General features: G+C 43.4%; 1 protein-coding gene across 1 annotated transcript in view; it reads left to right on the top strand.

Moving 5' to 3' along the window:
- Positions 1-15,671, top strand: part of DOCK5 (dedicator of cytokinesis 5) — a 206,866-nt gene that overhangs the window by 155,436 nt on the left and 35,759 nt on the right. Inside the window, exons 30-38 of the mRNA XM_044225113.1 lie at positions 86-164; positions 1,894-1,994; positions 4,215-4,273; positions 4,586-4,740; positions 5,382-5,467; positions 7,850-8,009; positions 8,758-8,798; positions 9,436-9,526; positions 12,476-12,595. Coding sequence (XP_044081048.1) covers positions 86-164; positions 1,894-1,994; positions 4,215-4,273; positions 4,586-4,740; positions 5,382-5,467; positions 7,850-8,009; positions 8,758-8,798; positions 9,436-9,526; positions 12,476-12,595 — 892 coding nt within the window. The remainder of the gene's footprint in view (positions 1-85; positions 165-1,893; positions 1,995-4,214; positions 4,274-4,585; positions 4,741-5,381; positions 5,468-7,849; positions 8,010-8,757; positions 8,799-9,435; positions 9,527-12,475; positions 12,596-15,671) is intronic.

The raw sequence follows: 15,671 nt of genomic DNA, 5'->3' as shown, positions 1-15,671 counted from the left end.
TAGATTGCTTTGGATTTTCCCGTAGGTGGGAGATGTTTGGAAGAGCAGAAAGTTGCCTTCTTTATCTGGTATTTTCCTCCCACAGAGTTTTCCTCCGTGCGATAAATCAGTTTACCGAGGTTCTCACGAAGTTCTTCATGGATCAGGCGAGCTTCGAACTTCAGGTAAGCGTGCTGCTCACCTAGGAGGCTCCTTGAATTCTCAGCCACAGTGAAACAACTGTGGCATTTTGGAAAATGTCACTTCAAATTTTATCATTTTCAAGCACAGTTTTCTTATTTTTTTTCCTTTCCATAAAGCACACAGTCCTGTCGCTCCGTCCTCCAGACACAATCAAGTAGAGTTTTTTTTCTGTGTGTATAACTAATACAGTTTGTTTTGTTTTGTTAAGATCTTATTTATTTATTTGACAGAGAGAGAGAGAGCGAGAGGGAACACAAGCAGGGGGAGTGGGAAAGGGAGAAGCAGGCTTCCTGCTGAGCAAGGAGCCTGATTTGGGTCTCAGTCCCAGGACCTCGGGATCATGACCTGAGCCAAAGCCAGATGCTTGACTGAGCCACTCAGGCGCCCCAACTAGTATAGGTTTTTTTGTTTTTTGTTTTTTTTTTAAAGATTTTATTTATTTATTTGACAGACAGAGATCACAAGTAGGCGGGGGGGTGGGTGGAGGAAGGCTCCCTGCTGAACAGAGAGCCTGATGTGGGGCTCGATCCCAGAACCCTGAGATCATGACCTGAGCCAAAGGCAGAGACTTTAACCCACTGAGCCACCCAGGTGCCGTGTAGTACAGGTTTTTGTTTGTTCATTTGTTTTTAAAAAGGACTAGTAGAAAATATGGCTGAGGAAAAAGAAAAAAAAAGAAGAAAGACAAAAAGCCCTACCTTCTGCTGTTGCCATAAACACAAATACACATACACACGTGTGCCTGCAGACAGTTAGTTCTCTGCCTGCACGTGGTTTCGTTTCTCAGGGGAGGCTCCTAGACACACTTGTGTAAAACAGGTGGCCCCTCGCTCCTCCTGCATTCGTCCGACAAATACTAGAGTATTTATGGGCACAGGGCACCCTTCTAGGCCCTGGGGAAGACAGACAAGGTCCCCGCCTCCATGGGGCACACAGTTCGTTGGTGATGTGCTTTTGCTCTGTCCTGTGGCTTTGTTTGTATCTGTGAACTGTAGAGAGTCGTCAGAAGAGGAGATGAGATATGCATTTACATATACATACGTGTGTGTGTGTCTGTGTGAGCTACAGTGGGGTGACTGTATTTGCTGGTTAGACATTACATATATATGCCAAAATGCAGTCAAGCTGTGCAGTTCTTTGGCAACATTAATATGATTTTTTCGATCATCTTTTCAATGACACTAAATGTTTTCACAGGACTTTTAGTGGCTGAGTACAGTCATGATTTATTTAACCGAGTTCTTCTTGTGAACGTTTAGATGGTTTCCATCTTCTGTGATTTAAATAACACCGTGAAGGCCTTCCTTGCTTTAAATAGTTTTAAATACCCATGATTATTTTGCCAGGATAAAGTCCTAAAGTATTTACCGTTTCAGCAGCTTGGCAGAATTTGGGGGCTTTTGATACATATTGCCAAACTACTTACTATAAATAGGTGTTCTTCTTGGCAGCAGTTTTCCCTTATCTCAGGAGGAAAGACAAATAGAGTAGTCTGGATTTAAAAAAAAAAAAAAAGCCTTAATAGTAAGTGTTAAAACTTTCAGGGCTGAATAATTGAAACATGAGATAGAAAATGGGGCCTGGTGGATTTTATTTTGTTTTTTTCCTTACTCCCTGTGAGTAAATGTCTACCATGTGGTACTGTTTTACTCTGACCCACATTAATGTTATTTTCCATTCCTTTTCTCCCACACAATCAATTTTGAGCAGCTCTGGAACAATTACTTCCACTTGGCAGTAGCATTTCTCACCCACGAATCCCTTCAGCTTGAAACCTTCTCTCAAGCCAAGCGCAACAAAATTGTCAAAAAGTAAGTGTCCCCTTAAATTTGCTTAAGATTGACAAGGTGATTCTTCCATTCCTATTTTTTTGGTTTTTTTTAAGATTTTATTTATTTGAGAGAGAGAGCATAAGCAGGCGGAGCAACAGGCAGAGGGAGAAGGAGAAGCAGGCTTCTGGCTAAGCAGGGAGCCTGATGCGGGGCTCGATCCCAGGACTCTGGGATCATGACCCCAGCTGAAGGCAGACTCTTCACCGACTGTGTCACCCAGGCACCCCAACCGTCGCAATTTTCTTTAACTGGAATCCGTACTTGGGGAGGCACCTGGGCTGGCTAGTACTCCCGTTCCCCCAGACAGTGGCCTGTCTGCCGGTGTCACGCCCACGTGGCAGGCACAGCACCTCCCCCTCCTGCCGTGCTGCTCCACCTCTCCATCGCATCAGCAAAGGAGCCAGGACTCACACATCCCCTAGAAATCCCTCCAGATTCCTGGCTCGGAATTCAATGTGGACGTAGGACCAAGAGCGATGAGAGATTTAGGGAAGCTTTTCATCGCTTTCCTTTCCGGTCTGTTTCCGAGTTCACGGAAAGCCTGGAAACTCAAGGCTGTGTAGTTCAATAGAACATGAGAAATGTGTCACTTAAAGGCTGTGAAGTTTGAGCTCTGTTCCCTTGCCGGGATGTCTGGGATTCTAGGCAAATTACTCAGTATTTGTTTACCCCTGTTTTCTCCCTAAAACACTGAGATTGGTGGTTTAGAGATTGAGATTTAAATCTCAAAGATAAAAGTAAAACCGGTTTTAGGGATTTCCCTATGGGGTGGGTATGGAGACAAAACTGATTTTTAAGATGGACGTCTTAAGCTTATTGTTTAGACTATCGTAAATGACATAACTTCTCTTAAGGATGGATTTAATTTGGTTAAACGAGGAAAAGTTAGTTGACCCCAAGTCTGGTGAACAGAGTGGCTCCTTAGGCTTAATGATTCTGGTTTTGATAGGTTCAACTCTGGACAGGCTATATAAAATATATATGCATATGGGCAAAGGTGCACCTTGGGAAAGCATTTTTATTAATGTTACAGAAACACAAATCAGTTTTTTTCAAGATTTATTTTTAGTAGAAGTTGCACCAACAACAGTATTAATGAATAGAAGTAGTTACCATGTATTGTTTATTACGTGCCTGACATTGAGTACATATGCTTACCTAATATAAATAATAAAATTAGATGTTTTGTTAAAAAGGAATAGTAAGAGAAGTTTGTTTTTGTACGAGAAGTCTTCAAATAAGAATTTTACACTGGTTTCTGAAGGCATTTACAAAAGAGGAATTTGAAAACGGTGTTTGGTGCAGTGAGCAGAAAATGTTGAAATGCGGTTGTAGGATGGGCCATAGGTGCTCATTCGAGTTCCCAGGGAACGTTGGCCATATCTACTTTTGACCCACGCTGTTTCTAGTAGCCTCAGGCCGGTGTGTTCTTCAAGAGCTATCCGGGTGATTTTGATTACTCTCCAGCCATGAACGACTGTCTAGATGACTGCTTCTCTTTCTCTCTCTTTTTTCATTATTGACTCCTATAAAGAACCTTTTCAGAAATTGGTTTCCTAATCACATTCCCCCAAAATACTAATACCACGGATCTGCTGCATGTCATATAGAGTACTATGTGATTTGTACTTCACACATAAGAACAGTAAGCCTGCTGTGCCCTAAGGACCAACTTTCACCCCTCTGGGGACAGCACCCCTGAGTGCTGAGAAGGTGTATCTAGAGCTTCTCTCAGTGTGAGTACTTTGAAGAACGTACTGAAGTGTGGATAGGTTACTCAAATAAAAAATACGTAAAGTCAGCATGTTTGTCCGACATCAGTCACTTGACTATTTACATCATACCTCATTCATCTGCCTTTTCATTAGCGCTTGGTATGTTTTGTTTTGTCTCTTTGCTTAACAGTGGCCAGAGTAGTCCCCCCTCTTCTCCCTTCAGTAAGTTTGACAATTTCATTTCTAAGTTATTTTTCAGTGTTCACATGTGGCCCCCTCCTGCTAGTAAAGCCCCCCTCTCCATGTAGCCCAGTTCTTTTTGGGAGTTCTTTTCAGTGTTGACTGTATCTCATAAAGTGACCTTGCCTCAGACCTGTCATAAACATGACCGAGACGGGCAACAGGCCATTCCTACTCACCTCATCATTTTAATATATGGACTGATTTCCACTGCAGATCTTTTTCTTGTTGATGATCTTCCTAGGTATGGGGACATGAGAAAGGAGATCGGCTTCAGAATCCGGGACATGTGGTATAACCTGGGTGAGTGTATGACCTTGAACTGGCCCATGCACAAGTCCTATGTAATAAGCTCCCTGTGATGGGTTCTTCTGATCTAATTCCCAGTAACCCTGAGATTTCTTGGTCTGTGTGTCTACAAGTGAAAGTTGACTTGTAGGTCTTGCATTGTGACATCCACATGTTATCAGAATGTAACATTTAGTCATTCACCTCTGAACTGAGTTGATTTTACCCCATGACCTTTTTCTTTTCTTCTGGCCCTTTGGAGGAACATTGTGATGCTTGACTTCCAGTGAAATCACTTTTTAATATCCTCACTTACTTTCATTTCAGGTCCCCACAAAATTAAATTTATCCCTTCCATGGTGGGTCCCATTCTTGAGGTCACGCTGACCCCTGAGGTTGAGCTCCGGAAAGCCACCATCCCCATTTTCTTTGACATGATGCAGTGTGAGTTCAACTTCAGCGGGAACGGTAATTTCCATATGGTAAGTGGCAGAACTGGAGTCTTCCAAATGCGTAGATATATAGTCAGCTCTTGCTTACTTTCTTTCTCTAGAGGGGAGCCGTAGCCTGAGTAATACAAATCCAAGTTGGTCTAAAAACTGTTTACATTTTACATTTTGTAAAACACTTAGAGACAGAATGGATGTTCTATCCCATGTCCTAGAAACGGATTTTTTGCTCCATGTATTTCCTCAAACAGCATTGCATCTCTTGGTAATTAAAATTTGACATCACGCATCTTAGTTCTACCTGCTGCAGTATAGCTGGGAAAATAGTGCTGGGGATTGAGAAACTCATGCGGTGGTCTCTTATTTTGAGGTCTCCCTCAAAGAAAGTGGTCTCATGTTTTGACGTCTCCTTCAAAGGAAGAAAGGCTGTTGTATTTCCTAGAATGTAAAGCAAAGGACAAAGTAACATGAGTTTAGTATAGAGCGTTTCAATCGGGCCCTGGCACTTGATTAATGGAAGACATGAAGTATGATCTTTCCCTATAATATGTTGGCAAGTGTTCGCAGTTCAGTAAAAGGGTTGGGTCGAATCTAGAAATGTTGGCTGTGTGGCTTATGTGCCCTCTTCTAAGAATACCTGGTATTCTCCTGTGACATTCTGACCCTGATTTCAGTTTGAGAACGAGTTGATCACTAAGCTGGACCAAGAGGTGGAAGGGGGCAGAGGAGACGAACAATACAAGGTCCTTCTGGAGAAACTGTGAGTATTTCAGAAACAAAGTCTCAAACTGATACATCATTTAGTGGTGGAGAGAAGCAGGCTTCTGCTGCCCTTCCAGATGAGTCGAGAAGTCCCAGAAGCACAGGGGTCACCACCACAAATGGTCCTCAGTGGGGTTAATGGAGTTTCCACCATCCACTGCTGACATTTGTTTGTCTGAGTGAGTCAAATGTCCGTGTTTTCCTGGCCAGCCCGGCCCCTCGAGAACAGAGCAGATGGAGGAGAAGGGGAGATGTACCAAGCAATGGCATTTTGCCCAGTGTTTGAATCGCTGAACTTCACCACAAGTGCTAGTACCTCTAATTATGGCTCCAAAGCCCCTTTTTAAAGGAGGAAGGGAAAATAAAAACATTTCAAAGTCTGCTTTACCTTTAAAAGTACCTTCTGTCCTCTAGACGGGCTCTAAGAACACCTGTCATATCTCTAGCCAGGCTGGTCTTTGCACCGCCCTACTCACCTCCCTCGCATCTGACGTTTCCATTCCCGCCTACGTTCCCACTGTCACCTCCACTTCCTGCCCCCACACACATACCCCGCACACCCCTCCTGCCCTCTGAATTCTCCTTTGCATGTATGGGATCATAACATAAAAAGGCAGTTGAAAACACTTGCAGGTTGGAATTAGAGAAACCCTCAAATCTCATTTTCGCCATAACCCAGGAGTGTGACCTTGGACCAGTATTCTGACCTCTCTGATGGCTTTCATTTTTTCATCCACACGGATGGCCCACAGGCTTTGTTATTGATTGAGAACTCAATGAGGTGACACCTTAGCATGGCGTCTGTTACTGAGCCCAAACCGACGGGGCGCCACCATCTTCAGTCCACCATTGTCCATGGTGCCCACTACCTGTGACAACCCATTTCTTGGATTCTCTAGCCTCTGGGATACCGACCAGCTGGTCACCTGTTGATTGGGCGTATGTCTCTGTCATTTTGTTGTCCATCTCTTTCGTGGAAGTGATGCACACTAGGCTGTGCTTGGGCACAGGGACTCCCAACTCTGTTTTCTTTTTTGTTTTTTAAGATTTAAGGAGCCAGAGCACACTGGGTGCTCAGAAATGGAACTGAATTGATGACTCAGCTATGTTTTCAAGAACGAGAACTCTTCCTTAGTTTGCTTTTAGTGGATGACAAGACCCGTTCGTTGATCTTTTTATCCTGTTTCCATTAAGTTTACCTGTTTGAGTTTCAAACCCCACATTATCACTCTTGTAATTTGGATCTCATACAAGAATTAAATGGAGAGGGACGCCTGGGTGGCGCAGTTGGTTAAACGACTGCCTCCGACTCAGGGCGTGATCCTGGAGTCCCGGGATCGAGTCCCACATCAGGCTCCCAGCTCCATGGGGAGTCTGCTTCTCCCTCTGACCTTCTCCTCGCTCATGCTCTCTCTCACTGTCTCCCTCTCTCAAATAAATAAAATAAAATCTTAAAAAAAAAAAAAGAATTAAATGGAGAAATTACATACCTGTACAGATATACATACACACACAATTTACAAATGATAAACTACCTTTTTATTTTTTTTAGTCCCAAGCTGATTTTTCACTGTAAATTCTTGTTTTTTCCTCCATTCTTCCTGAATCACTAACTCATAAAAATATGACTATACAAATCTCCAGTGTTCAAGAATAATTCTAAAGTCTGGGCTAATTCTTTGAGTCTATTTCTTTCTCTTTTTTTATCTTGTTCTCTGAGTTTTTTTGTAGTTATCAAATCCAAGAAGCCCTGTAGAGTAGATTTGCTATATTTGGGTCCAGCATGAGAAAGTTTAGATCAAAAATTTATCCTCAGCTTATTTATTTACAACTTTGCATTTCTGTTGTTGCCGTTGCTAGATAACACTTTCATCTGAAGAGGCACGTGTGTGGATGTGCACTAGATTCCTTGTGTCCTCTAGATTGGGCACTGATCCAGGCCTTTCCAGAATGCCCACAGGATGCTAGGGGGGAAGTGGTAGGCTTCAGGGAGAATGAAAACATAAAAAGATGGTCCCTTTCAGTTTCAGTAGACTGATCAGATAGCATACATAAACCTTCTGGGCAGAGGTTCTCGTTTCTGTGGTATTGACAGATACAAAAGCAAAAAGCAAGTACAGATAGAAGTTCAAAGATGGGCATTGTGGGCTGCTATTTTAAATGACAGTGGGACTTGAATCAAAGCCCTGAAGACAATTTAGGACTTGAATCACCTGGAGGGACAGCATAAGTGGAGCCCTGGATGGGATAGTCTAGCACAGGTGTGTGTCTCCTGGTCTGGCGCCACCTGCTGCCGGAACCTTGGACAGTGCTCACTAATGTTGCTGGAAGGACAGATAGTATGCAAATGCAGCATTTGTTTCTGTGTCCACCCTTCCAGCCTCCTAGAACATTGCCGGAAACATAAGTACCTCGCCACCTCTGGAGAAGTGTTTGCATTCCTGGTCAGCAGCCTGTTAGAGCACCTGCTGGACTACAGAACCATTATCATGCATGACGAGAGCAAGGAGAACCGCATGAGCTGTACTGTGAACGTGCTGGTAGGTGCTGGGCCCCCGGGTTGGCGAGAGGGCACCACTGGGCCACCCCTGCAGACGTAGCTCAGCTCTGAGTAGATCTCCCAGGCCCAAAGCTACCCAGGGGCCACCTGTATGGAGTCTGTATCCTACCGAGTTCAGCTGGAACTGCTGACTCAGCTTTGGACTCAGAAGTCAGCTCCCACAGACATGGGGATAGAAAGTGAAACCCAAGCCCTTGGCTCCACTCTTGCTTGAAGACCATCCTTCACCTTTTCCTCTGTCTTGTTTATATGTGGTTGCTTTGTTGTTGGAAATGTTGCATCAGAAACACTGTATCACGAAGAGAGAGTCTGTGGAGTCCTTATGGTGGTAGAGCTCTGTGGTCTTGCCTTTCCCTAGATATGTGTAGCCGGGTCCACAGATGTCAGAAGTTTAGGCTGCTTTGCATTCCTCTGCTTAATAGAAAGGAAGAGTCTGACTCCACTGACCCCTTGAGAGAGAAAAAAAAAAGACCACCCATTAACTGAAGTACCAGTTGGCTATCTGTTCACTTAGAGGGTTTCCCTCGTGTATTTTAGAGGCATGAGTCCTAAAAAATTTTTCAACTTAACTTTATAAATGATGGCTACCTTTTTTTGTGGCAGTTAAAGGAAAACAATAGCCTCTGGAAAAGTGACACTGTAAACATAGTAGTTTGGTCATTTCTGTGGCCAGCTTGTCCATAACATTTGACTTATATTGGTATTTCTGCCCCCCCCTTTTTTGGTAGAATTTTTATAAAGAGAAGAAGAGAGAGGACATATACATAAGGTAAGCTGGAGGAGATTTTTGCTTTTGCCATTTATGTCCTGGCTTTATTATTTATTTCTTCAGTAAACAAATGCTAAGTCCCAACACCATGCTTGCTGCTTTGAGAGACACTAAAAAAGTAGGAGAGCTGCCCCCTCCCCCCGGAAAAGGTAAACTCTTTAGACAGATGCGTAAGTCCAGCCTTAGGGAGTGCATGGGGAGGATGTTGTTAGCATTCCGGGGAAGGATGGAAGACTGGCCAGAGCAGTCAGGAAAGGCTGTATAGGTCAGAGGCATGGATGGACAGGTACCTTGTGTCAGGGACCGTCAGCCTGGGATGCTGAAAGCCCTGAGCGTAGAACAAACTCGGACTTTAACCAAATGCATTTTCTCGGGGAGAGGTTTCCCAAAGGAGTCCATGACATTTAAAAAAAAAAAAAAATTGAGCACCACTGCATTAAAGGAAGAGTACAAAATGGAAGCCATTGGAGTGGGAAAGACACGCAGACAAGGAGCAGCAAAGAGGGGTAGAGGGAAGGGAAGACAGGAGGTGATGCTTAGTCTGTGAAAAAGTAGGGAAGGGAAGCAGGCTGCAGTGCGGTTGCAGAATGAGCTGAACTGGAACGGCAGAGTGCCCCCTTCTTCCCCTTCTGCCCAGGTACTTGTACAAGCTGCGAGATTTGCACCGAGACTCTGAAAACTACACAGAAGCTGCCTACACCCTCCTCCTCCATGCCGAGCTTCTGCAGGTAAGTGGGTCAGGCGTGTCTTCTTCCACTGCGTGGAAGTCCCCTGTCCAAGCCCTTTGGGACCAAATCCTGCAGCTTCATGACTTTGGATGGGAAGGAGCCATCTTCCAGGGAGATCCTTCTATCCAAGAGCACTCGTGTGCCTTCTAAAGAGGCACCGCTTATTTTCTGCCGGGGTGGGGAAAATGTCAGTTATCATTTGTTTAAAAATCCTTTGCAAGCAGAGCGCAGCTTACAGGCCTCCAGTAACTGACAGTCTCATTGAAGAAACAAATTACACATGGATTAATGTATGTGAAAAATCACCGTAGAACTGCCAAGAGATGAGCTGTGAATGAATTTAGTAGCACTCCCCTACTTCTACTCTTACAGAGTCCGACTTGTGTGCCAGGGATATAAATACACCTACGTGTCATGGATCCCGAGTCAGGATTTCTAGCTCTGACCAGTCCACTAACTTTGCATTTGTGTATGAACTGTTCCTTCCACATCATAGTCTTCGAGCGGCTAATAGCTCACACTTCTCCCGGCAGTGACAGAAGCTGCCATTCCCCCATGGTGCTCTCGGAACCTTTCCTACCCTCTTCTTTCTTCCCATTTTCCTAAAGGGAAAGCACCTTCACCCGGGTGCTCAGGCAAATACCTGTTGTGATCTTGTATTCACCCTCCCACATCGAGGCCGAGCTAGAATCACAGACCAGTAGCGATTGTGAACTCCTCTCACAAGGCACATGCTTGCCTTTTTTATTTTTCAGCATGGGAACAATTAAGATCTAGTCTCCCAGAAAATGTGAAGTTTGTGGTACGGTATTGTTGTCTGTAATCACTGTGTGTTAGGTGTCTGGGATTTATTTATGCTCTGGTTGTACTTGCCCCCTTCAAATAACATGTCCCCAGTGCCCCTGCCACCCTGAAGCTCCTCGTAACCACCACTGTGCCCTCTGTTTTCATGTGTTTGGCTTTTTCTAGAGCCCACATGTAAGAGCTACCAGGTAATCTTTGTCTTTCTCTGTCTGGCTTGTTTCACTTGTAACACCCCAAAGTCCGTCCACGTTTCCCAGAATGGCAGGATTTCCTTCATTCTCATGACTGACTGGAATTCTGTTGCATATATATCCCACACCTTCTTTATCCATTGTTGGACGCTTAGGCTGTTTCCGTGTCTTGACTGCTGTGAACAATGCTGAGTGAACACGGGAGTGCAGACATCTTTTAGGGATCCTCATTGTCTCTCCCTTGGAGCATGACGGTAGCCCCCTATTACATCTCCCTGTCGCCATTCTTGCCCCTAGCAATTAATTTTCTGGTATAATTTAATTTTTTTTACTAAAATAAGGCATGTGCATTGTTCTTAGCTTTGTCATTAAGAACAGGAGGCCCCTGCCTCACCACTTCCCAGGGCAGCCATTCACAATTCATGTTCAGGTTCAGGGCACTAATAAGCTTATTGCATTTGGGATGGTAGGAGAGCTTGCTGACCGGGGACTGATCACAGAGAGACTCTGGTATGTCAGTGACTGTAGGTCCTTTTGTCTCAGAGAGTTAAACTCTAGCTTGGCATAAAGTTTGAGGTATGGATGCAGCTTTCCCCCACAGCTAGCTACTGAATTTAGGGGTGCTCTTTATTAAGTATTGTCCATATTTTCTTCATTGGGATAATATTCCATCTTTATCATGTACACAAGGCAAGTCTCTTACCAGATTGCATACACTTTTGCATGGTCTGAATGAACTCTGTACGTTCACGCACCAGGACCACACTGGTTTGTGGTACGTTTCACTACCTGGTAGTTACTCTTCATTGCTGCTCTTTTTTCAGAGGTTTCTGCCCTATTCCTTTGTATTTATTTTTCCATGTGGACTTTGGAATCATGAAATTAAAACACTGATATAGGAAGAATTTCCATGTTTATGGAGTAGCATTTTCTTATCCAAAAACATGTTAGGACTTCCATTTGTTCAAGTCTGCTTTCCTGCCCTTCGATGATGTATTAAGCTTTCTTGTGTAGAAGTCTTGCATATTCCTTGTTATGTTGATTCGTAGGTATCTTTTCTTTTTTAATGTAATTATGGTAAAATACACAGAACTTAACATTGACTGTTTGAACCGTTTTTTAAGTGAACAGTTCAGTAGCCTAAAGTACATTCCCGTTGTACCTGGATATCTTCTTTTTTTTTTTTAAGTGTTATTTATTTATTTGATAGAGATCACAAGTAGGCAGAGAGGCAGGCAGAGAGAGAGAGAGAGAGGAGGAAGCAGGCTCCCTGCTGAGCAGAGAGCCCAATGCGGGGCTTGATCCCAGGACCCTGAGATCATGATCTGAGCCGAAGGCAGAGGCTTTAACCCACTGAGCCACCCAGGTGCCACCTAGATATCTTCTCATTTGGGGTTTATTCTAGTCCTGGTCTTACCTCTTCAACATGGTTATCTATTCCTGGGAACCCACCTCTAAATTATTGCTTAATTTGTTAATTTTTATGCCGCTACTTAATTCTCTCATTATCTGTGATAGTTGTTCAGCTGGCATGCTATGTGAAGAAATGGATTATGGAGAATACAGTCTTTGCACACGGTCATAGTTTTACCCCTTCCTTCCCATTTTCATACTTCTAATTTTTTTTCTTTCATCCCGTTGTCCGTGTGGTTCGTTCAGTGCCCAGCAGGTGTGTTCAGCCCTCCGCCCCCTTCACTACTGTTCACAGCAGTGCCTCATGTGGTGGCTCATTTGGCGTTACTTGTTTTGAAACTGACATACGTCTTATTTTGGGGGTGGGGCAATTTTTGTGTTTAATAAATAATCTAAACATACGGCTGAATCAAAAATATATACAAATATGTCTGTGACTTTTGTCGGCTGAATATTTGTTACATAGATCTCCTTTGGTTAATTGATTTACTTAACTGATGTGTTACGTTCATCTCTTTTGTTCCTTTTGTTTGTTTTTCAGTGGTCGGATAAGCCCTGTGTACCCCATTTGCTTCAGAGGGACAGTTACTATGTCTATACCCAGCAAGAACTTAAAGAGAAGCTGTATCAAGAAATCATATCATACTTTGACAAAGGCAAAGTGAGTATTGGGCTGTATTAGGGAAAAGAAGAAATTGGCTGTTGCAGGGCAGTTCTGATGCTAACTACCCACAGTTAGCCCAGTTCCCTCAGGTTCAGGAAATAGCCCCCAGTCAGACAGCCCTCACTTGAGACAACAGCCACAGTTCGGGGGTTTCTGGGCTACCCACATGGATCAGCAACTGACAGTAAATTCGGGGAGGGTGTCCTGTGAACCCCTCAGATCTGATAATACGCTGGAGCAGCTAACAAAACTTGGTAAAGTCCTGTGCTTACAATTACAGTTTTGTCTTAAAGGATGCAAATCAGGACCTGCCAATTGAAGAAGAACATAGGGCAAGGTCTAGGAGCATTGCATATGCAGAGCTCCTGTGTCTTCTCCCGTGAGTGGATTCGGGGCACATTGGCTTCCTAGCAAATAGATGTTGAGAATTTCACCTGGGCCTCTATGCGTAATTTTTGTTGGGGTTTCATTTGAAGCCTTCATTGGTTGACCCTTTGGCCATGTGAGTGAACTCTGTCTCCAGCAGCCCTCTCCTCCCTGGAGGTCTGGCTGATTCCATGTAGATCAGGGCCCTGATCTTCTGATCCCGTGGGCTGCAGTCTGGCAAGGCCAGCCCCATTCTGAGACCATCTCAAGGCCTACTGTGTTTTCACTAGTATAAATTCAGGTGTGGTCTGAGGGGCCCACCAGAAACAACAAAGACACTCCCGTCCCTGGAGAAATTCCAGGGACTTAGAAGCTCCCTCACAGGGACTCAGGGCAAAGACCACACAAATCCTTTATTTTAAAACAATGACTCATGACTTACTCTTTATTATTCCCATGTGTTTCTTTGAATTTTGGTATTTTTAGTGGGAGAGCAAATGAATAGATAAATTAGGCTAACAAAGTCAATAAAGATCAGTTATTCAGGACACTTAACCCAATGGAGGATGTAATGGGCAGCCCAGAGCCCGATTCTCCATAACCATAATTTTACTTTTTGAATACTGCTGAGTGCCAGGAGCTAGCACCATGATTTTCAGTGCATTCTCTAGAGACTGTGGGCCAGCCCCTGGTGCATACCCCACACCCAGGCCACCACTTGCCTAACACCATAGGTAATAGGGGGCCTAATTAATTGCCCCAGAGGCTCTGAAAAAAGGCAAACATGTGAACTAGGCAGGAAGTTGTGGAGTCTCTAGTCAGCTGGTCAGCATGGCTAACTGAAAGGCTTTTAAAATAGGAAAAAAATATGGAAGGCGTCAGGGGAAGAAGAAAAAAAAAAAAACATGCACTATCCAAACAAAACAGATCCTAGATTTGACTCGTTTCAAAAGTCTGGAGAGTTCTTATGGACTGCCACTTCCAGCCACTATTCCTGATTTAGCAGTGAACCTGTTTGTGAAATAAGTAAATAAGCCCAAACAACCTTTGGAATGGGAAAGAATGTTTGCAAACAACATAGCCAATGCAGGGTTAGTATCCAAAATATGTGAAGAACTTGTGAAGCTCAACACCCAAAAAAACAAATAATCTAGTTAAGAAATGAGCAGAAGAAATGAATAGATATTTTTCCAAAGAAGACATCCAGATGGCTAACAGGCACATGAAAAGATGCTCAATGTCACTCATCGTCAGGGAAATAAAAATCAAAACCACAGTGAGGTATCACCTCACACCTGTCAGAATGGCTAAGATTAACAACATAGGAAACAACAGATGTTGGGGAGGATGCAGAGAAAGGGGAACCCTCGTGCCCTGTTGCTGGGAATGCAAACTGGTGTAGCCACTCTGGAGAACAGTATGGAGGTTCCTCAAAATGTTAAAAATAGAACTGTACTATGACCCAGCAATTTCCTACTAGGTATTTACCCAAAGAATACAAAAGTACTGATTTGAAGGGACACATGCACCATAATGTTTACAGCAGCATTATCAACAATAGCCAAGTTATGGGAAGAGCCCAAATGTCCAACCACTGTTGAATGGATAAAGAAGATATGGGGTGGGTTTGTGTGTGTAGACACACACACACACACACACACACGCACGTATACCATGGAATATTACTTAGCCTTCAAAAAGAATGAAATCTTGCCATTTGCAATGACATGGGTGGAGCTAGAGGGTAGATGCCAAGTGAAATAAGTCAGAGAAAGATAAATACTATATACTTTCACTCATATGTGGAATTTAAGAAACAAAATAGAGGAACATGGGAGAAGAAAAAAAGAAAGAGACAAATCATCAAACAGACTCTTTACTATAGAGAACAAACTGAGGGTTACTGGAGGGGTGATGGGGGGAGGGATGAGCTAGAAGGGTGATGGTCATTATGGAGGGCACTTGTTCTGATGAGCACTGGGTGTTTTATGTAAGTAACAAATTGCTGAATTCTACTCCTGAAACTAATACTACGCTATATGTTAACTAACTGGAATTTTTTTTAAAGATGAAACAAAAAAAATAATATAGGAAAAAATAAGGCAGTGGGGCATCTGGGTGGCTCAGTGGGGTAAGCCTCTGCCTTCAGCTCAGGTCATGATCTCAGGGTCCTGGGATGGGGCCCCACATCCAGCTTTCTGCTCAGCAAGGAGTCTGCTTCCTCCTCTCTCTCTGCCTGCCTCTCAGCCTACTTGTGGTCTCTCTCTCTCTGTCAAATAAATAAAATCTTTAAAATATATATATACACACACATATTTTATATGTGTGTGTATATATATAAAATAAAATCACGCAGATACTCATCATGATAAAGTAGCTACCATCTGTTTAGTGCTAGTTACTGTTTTGAGTGATTTCCAGGCTTTTTTTCTAACTTAATTCTCCCTAAAACCCTATTGGGTAGGTATTATATCTTTTTTACAGATGGAAAAACTTGAGGCCCAGAGACCAAGTATATATTGCTCAAGGTCTTTGGTCTCTGTGCCCCTTGACCTGCTCAAAAAATCACTGAGGATCCCAAAGAGCTTTTTTTCCCACATGGATTGTATCTACTGATACAAGTATCCTTAGAAATTAAAACAGAAAATCTTAAAATATTTATTTACTTGTTCTCTGAAGGAACTTTTTACTATGAATATAAATCACA

This window comes from Neovison vison, chromosome 11, assembly GCF_020171115.1.
Source record: "Neovison vison isolate M4711 chromosome 11, ASM_NN_V1, whole genome shotgun sequence".
NCBI lineage: Eukaryota > Metazoa > Chordata > Mammalia > Carnivora > Mustelidae > Neogale > Neogale vison.
Note: the sequence above shows the minus strand (reverse complement) of the source record. Positions and strands in the feature narration are given on the sequence as shown.